The 15,683-nt window shown below is 36.9% G+C and overlaps 1 protein-coding gene across 1 annotated transcript in view; it reads right to left on the reverse strand.

The window, feature by feature from the left end:
• Positions 1–15,683, reverse strand: part of LOC150082103 (ubiquitin-conjugating enzyme E2 A-like) — a 63,837-nt gene that overhangs the window by 35,456 nt on the left and 12,698 nt on the right. The window contains exon 2 of the mRNA XM_090379104.1: positions 12,313–12,393. Within this exon, the coding sequence (XP_090235230.1) occupies positions 12,313–12,393 (81 nt within the window). The remainder of the gene's footprint in view (positions 1–12,312; positions 12,394–15,683) is intronic.

Consider the following 15,683-nt stretch of genomic DNA (forward strand, 5'->3'; position numbering starts at 1 on the left):
CACTAATCTTGTTGCCCTTCTCTGTACTCGTGCCAGCAGCTCTACATCCTTCTTGAAATGAGGCCTCCAGACCAGTATACAGTACTCCAGGTGTGGCCTGACCATTGCCTTATACAAGGGAATAATCACCTCCTTAAACCTGCTGGAAAAATTCCTGTATATCATTGACAATACTCCATGAGCTACTCTTGCAGCCCGTCTGCACTGCTCAGAGAACTTCATATTTGCCTGCACAACCACCCCCAAGTCCCTTTCATTCTCTACCGCTGTCAGTGTAGTACCACAGAGTTGATACGTTGCTCTGGGGTTGCTGTTTCCCATGTGTAGTACTTTACATTTGTCAATGTTAAACTTCATTTGCCACCTCTCAGCCCAACCTTTCCAGATCCTGTTGCAGCAGCATAGTGTCAGTAGTGTCCTTGACAACCCTGCCAACCTGTGTATCGTCTGCAAACTTGAACATTAAGCTTGATATACTATCATCAATATCATTTATAAATACAGAAAACAATAATGGACCCAACACTGAGCCCTGAGGGACTCCACTAATAACATTAGTCCACGATGAGCAGTGTCCATTGATTACCACTCTCTGTCTTCTCCCCCTCAACCGCCCCTTTATCCATAGCAGCAATTTGCCTCCAATGTCACATTGCTCCAATTTGTGTAGCAGTCTTCCATGTGCAACAGTATCAAAAGCCTTTCTAAGATCCAAGTATATAATATCAAAGCTATTCAATGCATCCAGTTCTTTTGTGACTGCATCATAGTATACAATCAAATTGGTCAGGCAAGACTTCGCCTTAACAAAACCATGCTGTGTCCGAGCTATAACTGAAGTCTTGTCTAAATGATCCTGCACTGCTTCTTTAACCAGTGCCTCCATTAATTTTCCTGGAACAGAAGTTAAGCTCACAGGTCTATAATTACTTGTGTCAGCCTTTGATCCTCCTTTGTGAATTGGGGTCACATTTGCACATTTCCAGTCTATGGGTACCTCCCCTGAGTCCAAGGAAGCTCTCATAATTATGGCTAAGGGTTTGCTTACTTCCTTTGCTGCCTCCTTTAATATAACTGGATAGATCCCATCCACCCCGGGTGCCTTTCTTGTGTTTATCTTCAACAGTTTCTCCTCCACTTTACTCCTAGTTATTTCAAGATTCTGTAGCTTACTGCTAGAGTTGAATACACCTCTGGCATTCCCCTCGCTGTATAACTCCTCATGTGTGAATGTCAATGCAAAATATTCATTTAGTTTGTTAGCTACCTGAGCAGGATCATCAACAGTTGACCCATCAATATCAAGTGGACCAATCTGATTCATCCTCTTCCTTCTAGAATTTACGTAAGTAAAGAACTCTTTGCTGTTTTTCTTTGCATCCCTTGCCAAGGATTTCTCGTAATCTGCCTTCGCCTGCCTAACCTCCTTTGTAACTTGGTTGCATATCAACTTGTATCTATCATAGGCTTCTGTGTCATGTGTTAATTTGTAAGTATCCCATGCATTTTTCTTCTCTGCCATATGCCTCATTAGTTCATCTGACATCCATTTAGGCCTAAACCTTGAACAATATTTCTTGGTTGGTATGTAAAGCCTAGTAGCTTCCAAGATAAGTTCTTTGAATGCTTCCCATTTTGAATTTGCTGTTGGTAACATCATCAGTTGGTCCCACTGTATAGAATTTAAATACTGTCTCAGTCCATCGTAGTCGCCTTTACGGAAGCAATAACCCTTCCATTTACCCCTAATGGTAGTTACCTCTGAGTAAATCCCACTTCAGCACACTGTGATCACTGCCACCTAGTGGTTTATTTATCTGCAGATTCAGACTTTTTCGAGTGTGTTATTGGAAGAAAGTGACTTTATTGTGGACAAGTTCTTTCTAATCCATACAAAAATATGGCTACGAATAACAAGGGAAATGTGAAAAGATCAAAGAAGGTGATGACATTAGCGAACAAAATTGAGTTATTGGATAAATTTTCTAATGGTGAAAGTGTCTCCTCAGTGGCAAAACATTATAAAATCAATGAGTCAACGGTATGATCAATCAAAAAATCGGAAGAAAAAATCCACCGTAGTGTCCGTGAAAACGCGCTAATTGTTTCAAAAATTTGCTCTGTAACTCATGATGTTAAATTAGAAAAAATGAAAAAGGCTTTAAATCTGTGGATAGACGACCGAACTCAAAATAAATTCCGTTAAGTTTGAAAAGGCAAAACTCCTTTATCAACACTTTAGCGAAACTGGTGATAGCACTGGCGGGATAAGTTTTTTAGTTAGCAAAGGCGCTGGTTTGAAATTTCTAATAAATATTACATTTAATATTAAATTGTTTCTTATTTTCATTTCGATACCATATGCTTGCATTTCACTATGTATTGTCTATGTACATAGTCATATTATGAAGGTACATATAATACATACATAGACAAAATTTTAGACTAGTTTTTCTTATATACAGTATTTCACACTTTGGAACGGAACCCCTTTATTACTATGGGAGCCACAACTCAGTATTCGCGGAATTTCTCAGGAACATAACCCCCGTGAATAGCGGGGGTTTACTGTACACCAATGCTAGGAGTTTGGTAAATATATTTGATGAATTTCAGGTATTGCTCAAAACATCAAAGGCAGATATTGTTGGGATATCAGAGACGTAGTGTCACACAGTTATAAGGAAAGCAGAACTGGAATTTGGGGACTACAATGTTTACAGGAAGGATAGACATGATAGGAAGGGAGGAGGATTTATGCTATTAGTTAAGAAACACAAAATCTAAGGAAGTGAAGCCAGTCGACATTGCAGTGTCAAGTCATTTTGGTGTGACATAAGCATTGGAGATCAAAATTGAGCGTAAGAGTGTGTTATAGGCCTAATGACTCTGATGAGTATAATAAGAAACTGTACAGGGAAACAGAGTGGGCCAATAAATCAGAGTCCTATGATGGAGGATTTTAATTTCCCAGATATTGACTGGAATTTGTGGGTTGGTCACACACACTAGAAAGGCTTTTGTGGATTTATTGGATGATTGTTTTCTACATCAGCATGTTTGGGAGGCAACTAGAGGGAGTAATACTCTTGATCTGATTATCAGTAGTGTTTCTTCATGCATTAAGAATCTGCAGATAAAGGAACCACTAGGTGGCAGTGATCACAGTATGCTGAAGTGGGATTTACTCAAAGAGGTAACTACCATCAAGGGTAAATGGAAGGGTTTTTTCTTTCATAAAGGCGACTACGGTGGTCTGAGACAGTATTTAAACTCTATACGGTGGGACCAACTGATAATGTTACCAACAGCAAATTCAAAATTGGAAGCATTCAAAGAATTTATCTTGGAAGCTACTAGGCTTTACATACCAACTAAGAAATATTGTTCATGGTTTAGGCCTAAATGGATATCAGATGAACTAATGAGACATATGGTAGAGAAGAAAAATGCATGGGATACATATAAATTAATGGGTGACATGGAAGCCTATGACAGATATAATCTGGTCTGTACCCAAGTCACAAAGGAAATTAGGCAGGTAAAGGCAGATTATGAGAAATCTTTGGCAAAGGAGGCAAAGAAAAACAGCAAAGAGTTCTTTACCTATGTAAACTCTTGAAGGTTGTTAATGTTATTTGGTTTTCTTAGGAGCATTAGCAATTAAGGCCATATTGCTCCAGGGATATGCGGTGGTCATTCCCTGACCTTTCCGCATCCTCTGTATTTGGTGGTCACGAGCGTGAACCCCGGTCTAATCAAGAAGAGTGTGCTATGCACTACTGCTCCTACCCACCTGGCTACGGAGGCGCCTAACTCTAGAAGGAAATGGATAATCAGATTGGTACACTGGATATTGATAACATAAAAAATAATATTGTTAACATTAACATAAAAAAGGCACCCAGCGTGGATGGGATCTCTCCAGTTATATTAAAGGAGGCAGCAAAGGAAGTAAGCAAACACTTAGCCATAATTATGAGAGCTTCTTTGGACTCAGGGATGTACCCATGGACTGGAGATGTGCAAATGTGACCCCAAATCACAAAGGAGGATCAAAGGGCAACACAAGCAATTATAGACCTATTAGTTTAACTTCTGTTCCAGGAAAATTAATGGAGGCACTGGTTAAAGAAGTACTGCAGGATCATCTAGACAAGATTTCAGTTATAGCACGGACACAGCATGGTTTTGTTAAGGGAAAATCTTGCCTGACCAATTTGATTGGATACTATGATGTGGTAGCAAAGGAATTGGATGCAGGAAATAACTTTGATATCATATATTTGGATCTTAGAAAGGTTTTTGATACTGTTGCACATGGAAGACTGCTAAACAAATTGGAGCAGTGTGGCATTCGAAGCAAATTGCTGCTATGGATAAAGGGATGGTTGAGTGGAAGAAGACAGAGAGTGGTAATCAATGAAAACTGTTCATCGTGGACTAACGTTATTAGTGGAATCCCTCAGGGTTCAGTGTTGGGTCCATTGTTGTTCTCTGTATTTATAAATGATATTGATGATGGTATATCAGGCTTAATGTCCAAGTTTGCAGACGATACAAAGGTTGGCAGGGTTGTTAATAACACTAATGACATTACACTGCTGCAACAGGATCTAGAAAAGTTGAGCAGATGGGCTGAGAGGTGGCAAATAAAGTTTAACATTGACAAATGTAAAGTACTACATATGGGAAGCAGTAATCCCAGAGTAACGTATCAACTCTGTGGTGCCACACTGATAGTGGTAGAGAATGAAAAGGACCCAGGGGTAATTGTGCAGGCAGATATAAAGTTTTCTGAGCAGTGCAGACGGTCTGCAAGAGTAGCTAATGGTGTCTTGTCAATGATATACAGGAATTTTTCTAGCAGGGATAAGGTGGCGATTATCCCCTTGTATAAGGCAATGGTCAGGCCACACCTTGAGTACTGTATACAGGTCTGGAGGCCTCATTTCAAGAGGGATGTAGAGCTGCTGGAGCGAGTGCAGGGAAGGGCAACAAGATTAGTGAATGGAACAAAGGGTTGCTCTTACAAAGAAAGGCTTAAGTTTTGCAAATTACAGTGTCTGGAGACTAGGCACCAGCGAGGTGATCTGATAGAGGTGTATAAAGTCTTGAATGGTTTGAGCATGCTCAATGCTGATGGGATTCTTCCTCTTGCTCAGAATAATCACCTGAGAGGGCATAAATTCAAATTGAGGAAAGACAGATGTAGGATAGATATGCGGAAGTTTTCCTTTAGCCAACGGGTAGTTGGTTGATGGAACAGATTTCCATCCTTTGTTGTAGAAGTGGATAGCCTAAATAAATTTAAGGCTGAGCTGGATATACCTTCACAACAAGTTGCCATGATATTGCACTACCTCAAATAAGTAACTCTTCACCACAGGAGAAGACTATTGTTACTTATTCTGCATGTACGCATGTTAATTCTTTACGCAACCTGAGGCTTTTGCCCTAAATTGAGATTTAATTCAAATTACTATACACCTCGGGTATCTCTCATATTGTGGAGTTATACTTTGCAACTGTCTTGACATTATTGCAACACCAGGGTGTCTGTCGACCAACTGAGGAGGAGCCAATTAGCTCCAAAATGGTGCCGCCTAGGTGGCATCTGCTGAGAATAAGTAACAATAGTCTTCTCCTATGGTGAAGAGTAACTTATTCTTACAAAGTGCAATATCATGGCAACTCATTATGAAGGTATTCACAATATGAGATATACATAATGATGCCAATCATAATTATTTAGTAGTTAGCTGTGAACAGATCTGATGAAACTGCACTAACTTGTACACATTTTATCAAATCAAATTAATTATCAAGACACTTTTGAGGAAAGTAATGGACATGTTGTTGTACTTCTTAAGAGTTCAATAATGTGTAGCAGAAGTTGCTGGTCATTGTATGACACTTTTCATTAAATCAACTGTAAATAGCATCAGTTTCCACAGAAAATATTTATCAATTTGTCAAAACATCAGTGGGTTTTTTCACAGAAAAGTAAAATGCATTTATGACACTGTATTATATCTCTGAGAGTAACAGTAGTATATTTCCTTAAGGTCATCTCTTAAACATAAGTGTCCATATACACCCACCTAAATTTTAACTAAAGTTTAAGCTGATGATCTATTAAATTTCCAAAGGGAAATTTACTAAAGAGTAAATTCCTATAATTATAAGTAAAGCTCAGATGTTTAGGCACTAAAAAAAATAAAAACTGAAAGCAAATAGGCAAAATAAGAATTCAAAACAAGCTCTACAACTCCAGAAAAAGGAATTTTTATAGCCTAATTTTAAAAGTAATCATTAGTATACAAATTACTATTACAATGTTCTTAAGGTGTAGTATAGCCTTTAGTATTAGTATTAGTAACGGCCGCATGGTGCAAGAAAACCTATGGCTTATGCTGCACCAGCCAAAAAAAAAAAAATCCGAACAAAACAATGTTAAAAAATAAATAAATAAATAAAATAAATAACTAAATAATAATAATTAATAAATAAAAAAATAAATAAATAAAATAAAATAAAATAAAAAGGAAGTAGCCTTAGTAGCTAATGCGCCAATAAAATCAAAACCAACCAACCAACCGACGTTCTTAATGCACAAAAGCAGGTAACTGCTGTCATTTGTTACACATAATAATGAGAGAGAGCAAGAGAGAATCTTTCCACTTCAGCCAAACTGAGGTGACTGAAGTGTACTTAACACAACTAAATTTATTGGAGTCGCATCAATTTCAATAGAACGTCAATCAGTAATCTTGGCATACTATATTTGCTTAGGTAGAAAACACTATCACACTCTTTAAATATAGCATGATCCTTATCACCCGAGACAAAGCCAATTTAAATCACAAAATCAGTATCTACTTATAAATATTTCACCAAAGTCTAAGCAGCTGTGTCATAATGGGTATTAATCTTACAGCAGATGGAAAAAATAATAATTACACATCAATAGGCATACTGTTGCACTGCATGCAACAATATTTTTTGGGGGGAAAAAAGACAAACTGTTTAAAATGGTGAACTTAATAATGTTATTCTTTATTTTGACATTATATTGGATAATAAGAACAAATAATATCTTTGGGAACTTAACATCAGTTTTGTTATTAAATAAACTCTGACCACGTTTAATAGCATTCGCTTCCAATGGATAGCATCACAAGGCAAATGAAATGAAATCTGAACTAAAACTATGTGAAAACTACACACAGTGCATTTCATAAGAAAAAGATTTTTTCCAACTGAAAAAAATAACAATACAGATTGCAACAGAAAATACTGGACACAGTAAAATTCACACTGACATAATTCTAATATATGTTAATATTTAAATTTAAGGGTGATAATGCCTAGGGTGTGGAAGTGCACTGACTGCAGGATTAAAGATGCATTCTCTTAATCCAAACTGTTGACATCTTTCATCTTGTACTTCACTATGTAAAATTTTTTACATAGCAAAGTGCAGCAGACATCTGCCCCACACAGACAAACCATGTTGAGGAGGTAATGTCACTCCAGATGTAATTTTCTTGAAGACATGATGGAGCATTCACAAAACCCTTGCCACTGGAAATCAACAAGTTGATATCAGGAAATAAGCTATGCACTGTACTTCCTCTAGCAACTCTGTGGAGTGTGTCCTAAAGATACCAACTGAAGCAATGCAGTTCCTTCTTTATGTAAGAAACTATGCCAGTAAGATACAGCAGGATGTTACCGTACTTAATTGCTTTCTTGAATCATTTGCCACTACTAATGCTAATATTAATTTTAAATTAAATACACTGTAAACCCAATATAACACAGAATCGCTTATAACCCATAACCCGGTCAAAGGTTGAACCCCAATTCCATACCCCCTCCTCTTTCACATGCTTCAAATTTGATCAATTTGCAATTTATTCCAGCGCATTTACTGGTTCGGTGAACATTTATAACTGCTGTTTTTTTTAGAGGCCTCGTGGAGCAATCAGCACAATTGCTATCTATAAATAAACTTTATAATACTACTTTTAATTTCTTTTGTTGTTTCAGTCTTCTTAATGCTTTGTTTGCTTTTGTATTAGGCAAATACAGATCAGGTTGGAGGCACCCATGACCATTTTAAAAAGACAATCAAATAATATTTTTTTTTTTTTTGGTCTTATTTTATTTTAATTATCTTTATTTTACTTTATTTATTGAACTACAGCTTTAGAAGGTAAGTTCAGTGATGCAAAACAAGTGTTGCCCTGGAAAAAAAAAAAGAAAAAAAAGAGTGGTAAAGTTAACGTCCTGTTTGGAAATTGGATGCAATGTTAAGTGTATTTTCAAATTTGTTTTCTTTTCTTTTATTTCCTTTTTAATAAAAAAAAAAAAAAAAGGAATGTCCATGGAAAGTTCTCAAAAGAAACACATGGTCGGTACAAGAAAGCTAGCTGCACTGGACTTACTAAAATGGGGAAGTTGCAAGTAGAGGTGTCTCCACACATAAGTGTGGAGGAATCCACCCTCAGGGGTATGCACAAAAGATGAAGCTAACCAACAAAAGCAAGCAACAAGTGACTTTGATGCTAATGAAGGTCTTCGGCAAAAGTGGCTTAAGACAGTAAGCGACAGCCCACTGGATACTGTGTTCACATGGTTCATGCAAGAACATGCAGAAGGAATGCCTATATCTGGTGAAATTATCAGGAGTCAAGCTGAAAAACTGAAGAAAGAATTAGACAGCTAGTGATGTACAAGCATACAAGAAAGAATTCAAAGCAAGCAAGGGTTGGCTCAGTCGATGGAAAAAGAGGCATGATGCCATGTTGCAATTTCAAATGAAATTCCATCTGTAGTCAACCAAGGCTGCTGACTATCCATCACAATGGATAGTCATCATCAGCAAAGTTATCATACAAGCAGGTGGCTATGTTCCAGAACAAGTTTACAGTTGTGACAAAACAGGACTTGGTTACTACATGCTTCCTGATGACACTACCTTTTAAATCTGATGAACAAAAGGCACATGACTTTAAATTGATGAAGGAGAGGATAATATTGCTGTTTGGTGTCAATAAAACCTGCACACAAAGTCAAACCACTATACGTAGGAAAATAAAAGGCATCAAGGTGTTTCCACCACAAAAACATGCAGGCATTAGCATTTTCATATCACAACAGTAAAAATGCCTGAATGGCAGCAGAGGTTTTCAAGGCATGGTTTCAAACTTTTTGTGCCATCTGTGTGTGCTCATTTAAGAAAGAAAAATATGGAACCTAAAGCACTTTTGCTGCTGGACAACCTTGCCCACTGTCCTGCAGAAAACCACATAAGCTGTGACAGTAAAATAAAGGTGAGCTATTTGCCAAAGAATATGACCTCAAAGATCCAACCTTTGGATCAAGGCATTATATCGACATTCAAGATGCACTACAAGAAAATTTTAATCTAATGAATGATTGATGAGGAAGTATCCACAACAGAATGACTGAAGAAGCTCACACTGGCTAATGTTTTTGACTTAGTAGGGAAGGCATGGGAAACCATATGCCATCTACAATTGAGAAGCATTGGGAGCAAAGTTTCCATGAAGCATTTGCAATTGCACCTGACTCAGAGGAACAAAAATAAGATGAGGAAGAAGAGTGAGCCAGAGGAAGAGTTTGAGGGGTTTAATCAACAGGACATCGAGGCAAATGCAGTTTATCACAAACTCGATACACAGTCTGGCAGTCATTTATGACTGGATCCATATTGATGATGATTGTCCTACTTATGAAAACTTAAGTGACCAGATGATTGTGGCAAATGCTCTAAGTTTCCACACTGAAACTGAAGCCACATCTTGTGACAGCAGTGATGAAGAGGAAGGTGGCACACCACTTCCTCCACCTCCAAAGTAACAGAGGCTTCAGCAGCCATGGAAACTGCACTTCAATGGCCAGAATCTAGATAGGATTCATATCCTTCATTTGAAATCAATTATGACTGGATCCATATTGATGATGATTGTCCTACTTATGAAAGCTTAAACTTATATAAATTCTAATAGGAAGGGGATTAATTAGATTGATCTGATCATTCTCAGATAGCTGCCGAACTAAATGAGTATTTTGCATCTACATTCACACGAGGAGTTATTCAAGGAGAGGGCCAGATGTTTATCAAACTAACAGGGAGTTAAATGATTTTGTAATAACTGAGAGCAAAGTGGAGGAGAAATTGTTGAAGTTAAACATAAGAAAGGCACCTGGGGTGGATGGGATCTATCCAGTTAAAGGAGGCAGCAAAGGAAGTAAGCAAACCCTTGGCCATAATTATGAGAGCATCCTTGGACTCGGGGTAAGTCCCTGTGGACTGGAAATGTGCAAATGTATCTCTAATTCACAAAAACGGGATCAAAATGTGACAAGTAATTACAGACCTATTAGTTTGACTTCTGTTCCAGGAAAAATAACGAAGTCACTGGTTAAAGAAGCATTTCAGGATCATTTAGACAAGACTGCAGCAATAATTCAGACACAGCATGGATTTGTCAAAGGGAAGTCATGTCTGACCAATTTGATTGGATACTATGATGTAGTATCCAATCAAATTTGTCACAAATTAGTCACAAAGGAACTGGATGCAAAAAATATTTTTGATATCATATATTTGGATTTCAGGAAAGCTTTTGATACTGTTGCACATGGGAGGCTACTGTACAAATAGGAGCAGTATGGCATTATGGGCAAGCTGCTACAATGGATAAAAGGATGGTTGAGTGGGAAAAGACAGACTGGTGGTCAATGGGTACTGCTCTACGTGGACTAATGTTACTGGTGGTGTCCCTCAGGGTTTGGTGTTGGGCCAATTGTTCTTTTGTATATTTATCAATGATATAGATGAAGGTATATCAATCTTAATGTCAAAGTTTGCAGATGATATAAAGGTTGGTAGGGTTGTTAATGATAGTAATGGCAGTGTGCTGCTGCAACAGGATTTGGAAAAGTTGGGTAGATAAGCTGAGAAGTGGCAACTGAAGTTTAACATTGACAAATGCAAAGTATTCCATATGGGTAGCAGTAACCCCAGAGAAACATACCAACCATGTGGTGTTACACTCAGGGTAGCAGAGAATGAAAGAGACCTTGGAGTAATTGTGCAGTCAGATATGAAGTTTTCTGAGCAGTACAGACAGGCTGCCAGAGTAGGTCACGGGTTGTTGTCAATGATATACAGGAATTTTGCGAGCAGGGATAAGGAGGTGATTATCCCCTTGTATAAGGCAATGGTCAGGCCACACCTTGAATACTGTAAAGAGGTCTGGAAGTCTCATTTTAGGAAGAATGTAGAGTTGCTAGAAAGAGTACAGAGAAGGGCAACAAGACTGGTGAAGAGAACAAAAGGTGCTCTTATGAAGAAAGGCTTAAGTTCTGCAAATTGCAGCTTCTCGAGACTAGGTACCTGCGAGGCGATCTGATTCAGGTGTATAAGGCATTGAATGGATTGAGCAGGCTTAATGCTGAAGGGATTCTTCCTTTTGCTCAGATTACAAACCTGAGAGGGCATAGATTACAAACTGAGGAAAGACAGTTGTAGAATATATGTGCAGAAGTTGATAGGTTAAATAAATTCAAGGCAGAACTAGACAAACATTAGGAATGAATGGATCAGTGAATGGTTTTTTTTTTTTTTTGGCTGACGCTGTATTAGCTTGCTTTCTTGCATCATGTGTCTCTACTAATGCTAATTACTGAAATTGCAAAAAAGAAGAAATGGGAGACAAAACAATTAACTCTAGATTAATTTATTAAAAAATATCATGATGTAATCAGATACTAAGTATCAGACATTTATTTCAATGTCAAAATGCACGTTGTGTTATTTCCAAAATATTAATCTTTAGGTTCTTATTGTTGTTTTTTTTTTTTTTTTTAAATTGATAATGACACAATGCAGGTATTTTTGAATTTTACATATGAGAGCTTGACTGTGTATGAATTTTTGTTCTTAGCAATAAAATCACAAAAAAATTTGAGTGAGATCTTTATTTTCAGCACTCAAAAAAATGCATATGATCACTACATCTATTTATCTCATTCATGGTAACAATCATTAATTGTAGTTACGTCCTTAAGTTTGGTGGTTTGTAACCACCAATAAAACACAGACTCACTTATAATGCAGTCCAAAATTTTGGACTACATTGTCTGCATTATATTGGACCTACAGTGTAGTTAATGACAAGAATTCAATTATAAAGCAACTTCCAATCTTTCAAACTCAGAATTTATTCTCCACATCAATGTATAGCTCAAACCTTATTTAATTTATAAACTCACCCAAATATAACAGCATTCCATATCATTATATTATTATCTGTTGGTGCTCCACTAACACCTGCAGGTGGATCTTCCTGCAATCTGTAACAGAAGAAAATTTATATCTAAGTTTTAGATATAAATAAAATAAAAGATAGAATTTTAGATAGAAGCAAAGCTTCTATTTTATTTTACTACTGATTGACCAAAATATCAATGAATGAATCATTCTGGCTATTCAACCTCTCATTTCCTGAGTCAACACAGAGCCTATAACAAAGATAATATGAATAGTGTCAAAGCACAAGGTGCAAATAGAATAACTTTCTTTCCCAGATCATAAAACACAACAGATACATTGCTTTATGGGCTGGAGATAGAGCAATAGTGAGCAAAATATCTTATCTTTGCTCATCAGCTAAGGTTATATTTTATCATATGTTTTGTAATCCTCTTCCTGCCCTGATCTTCTGTCATTATAGTAATTCTACATATTTATATTTTAATAAATAATCATTAAGTCACAAGTAATGCACAATATATACATTTCTTAGTAGCAAAACAATCCTGAGGATAGCAAATTCACAAATGTTTGGGAAATCCAATGCTACATGATGTTTGTCAGAAACCATTGCTAGCGTAGTATAGGATTTCTCAAATGTTCATGCCAAGCATGTTTTTTTTTTTTTTTTTTTTTGTTATACATTTCAACCCTTATAATAAAGAATAATTGATCTGGATTATGTATGACAACTTGTATCTTAAAGATATTTCTTGGCTAAATGCTTAAGAGTATGAAGGAATTTACTTATGCATGGGTAATGCACAAACATCTTTTCTACTACCAGGGTAGTTTTAATGCATTGTTTTAATTATATCTCGTATTGTGAATACCTTCACAATGAGTTTCCATGGTATTGCACTACCCTGAATAAGTAACGCCTCACCTATGGAGAAGACTACTGTTACTTATTCTCGGTAGTTACCACCACCCAGACGGCACCGTTTCAAAGCTTTGGCTTCTCATCAGCAGGTGGGCAGGTACCCTGTTAGTGCAATATCATGGAAACTCGTTGAAGGTATTCACAATATAAGATATAATTAAAACGATGCATTAAAACTACCCTGGTAGTAGAAATTGTGTGCGCACATTACCCATGCATAAATAAACTCCTTCATACTCTAAGGCATTTAGCCAAGAAATATCTTTTAGATTAACCCCCCCCCACACACAATCAGGTGTGTGCGCGGTTTGTTGTTGCAATAGTAACAACCCAGTTATACTTCATAACTGGGTTGTCACTATTGCAACAACAGGGTACCTACCTACCCACCTACCAATGAGAAGCCAATAAGCTTCGAAGTGGTGCCATCTGGATGGTGGCATCCATCAAGAATGAGTAACATTAGTCTTCTCCATAGATGAGGCATTATCTATTCGAGGTAGTGCAATACCATGACAACTCGTTGTCATGGTATTCACAATACGAGATATAATTAAAACGATGCATTAAAACTACCTTGGTACATAGAAATTATGCGTGTGCATGCATAAGTAAACTCCTTCAAACTTTTATCTTGATATTTCAGTTCAGTACTTTCACTAGCAAGTTAACTTGAAGACTGTTACACTGTTTTAACAAAAAGTACATCTAAGTTTACCCCTCAGACAAACCATTAATAGTGACAGGATGGCTAAAGGCATGTTAAATACAAGTTCTAACTACATTCAGCATTACAAAAAAAAAAAAAAAAAAAATACTTATTTCCATTCTTACCTAATTCAGTTTATTGGAAATGTTTAATAACATTATAAGCCAGATGTTCTAGGATCTGTTTCAACCCTTCTTCAGTGACAAAAAACAAATTAAATCATTAAAATACAGTCTAAATATTAACTTTAGAATTAGTTACCAAACATTAAATTTTAATTTAATATGCCACAGTAAATTTACTACAGTGGTTTTAAATTGAACAGCTGGTGACCATCTGAGTCCAAAGCTAATAAAGAAAATCTTTTCTCTGTTCACTTGCATTTTCTTCCTTTCAGTTGGATAGTCACCTGCTTTCCACCCTCTGTGACAGTATAGCTATTCTGTCACTTGTCTGAAGACATCTGGGTTTGAATCCATCAATATTGAGGTGTATAAAGCCTTGAATGGTTTGAGCATGCTCAATGCTGATGGGATTCTTCCTCTTGCTCAGAATAATCATTTGAGAGGGCATAAATTCAAATTGAGGAAAGACAGTTGTAGGATAGATCTTTTAGCATTAGCAAAGGCACATGATGCAAGAAAGCAAGCTTATATAGCATCACCCAAAAAAAAAAAAAAAAAAAAAAAAAAAAACTTTATTTCACCCCATCCACTCGCTCCAAATGTTTATCAAGTTCTGCCTTGCATCTATTTAAGCTATCAACTTCTACAATGACAGATGAAAGTTTGTTCCACCAATCAACCACCCGCTGGCTAAAGGCAAACTTCCGCACATCTATCCTACAACCGTCTTTCCTCAATTTGATTACTCTGAGCAATAGGAAGAATCCCATCCACGTTGAGCATGCTAAAACCATTCAATGCTTTATACACCTCTATCAGATCACCTCGCCGGTGCCTAGTCTCCAGACACTGTAATTTGCAAAACTTAGCCTTTCTTCGTAAGAGCAACCCTTTGTTCCATTCACTAATCTTGTTGCCCTTCTCTGTACTCGTTCCAACACCTCTACATCCTTCTTAAAATGAGGCCTCCAGACCTGTATACAGTACTCAAGGTGTGGCCTGACCATTGCCTTATACAAGGGGATAACCACCTCCTTATCCCTGCTACAAAAATTCCTGTATATCATTGACAAGACACCATTAGCTACTCTTGCAGACCGTCTGCACTGCTCAGAAAACTTTATCTAAATGTACCATTTGTCTGAGTGTGAGTTAATTAGAAAGTACATAATCTCCAATCTATTCTCTTTGATTCTATATTCCCCTGAGATCTAGGGAATACAGATTCAAAAAAAATTTTAAGTTATGAGACACGAGGGATATTAGCACAAATTCAATCTAGTGGGGCATCCACCTCTGTAGAGAGGGGAAAGAGAAGTTCCATTTATTACATAATAGGTAACTGTTCACCAAAATGAAAAATCGGATCTAGAGAGTATTAATGCCAAAGCATATCACCAACATACAATATTATATCAGTGTTAGCTACTGCTAACAGCCAGGTGCTGAGGTCTTTTATCAAATTAATGTTCATAAGAGAAAAACAGCAGATAAAATAGTACACAATGCATGTGTTTTATGCAATAACAACAACGTATCTCCAAATCAGCTGATCTATTAAAGCAACATCAAAGAAAGCACTATGGTCTTCCATCAAAAGAATGATGTACAAAA

The sequence above is a fragment of the Mastigoproctus giganteus genome, chromosome 8 (assembly GCF_048544385.1).
Source record: "Mastigoproctus giganteus isolate SK-2022 chromosome 8, ASM4854438v1, whole genome shotgun sequence".
NCBI classification, from domain to species: Eukaryota; Metazoa; Arthropoda; class Arachnida; order Uropygi; family Thelyphonidae; genus Mastigoproctus; species Mastigoproctus giganteus.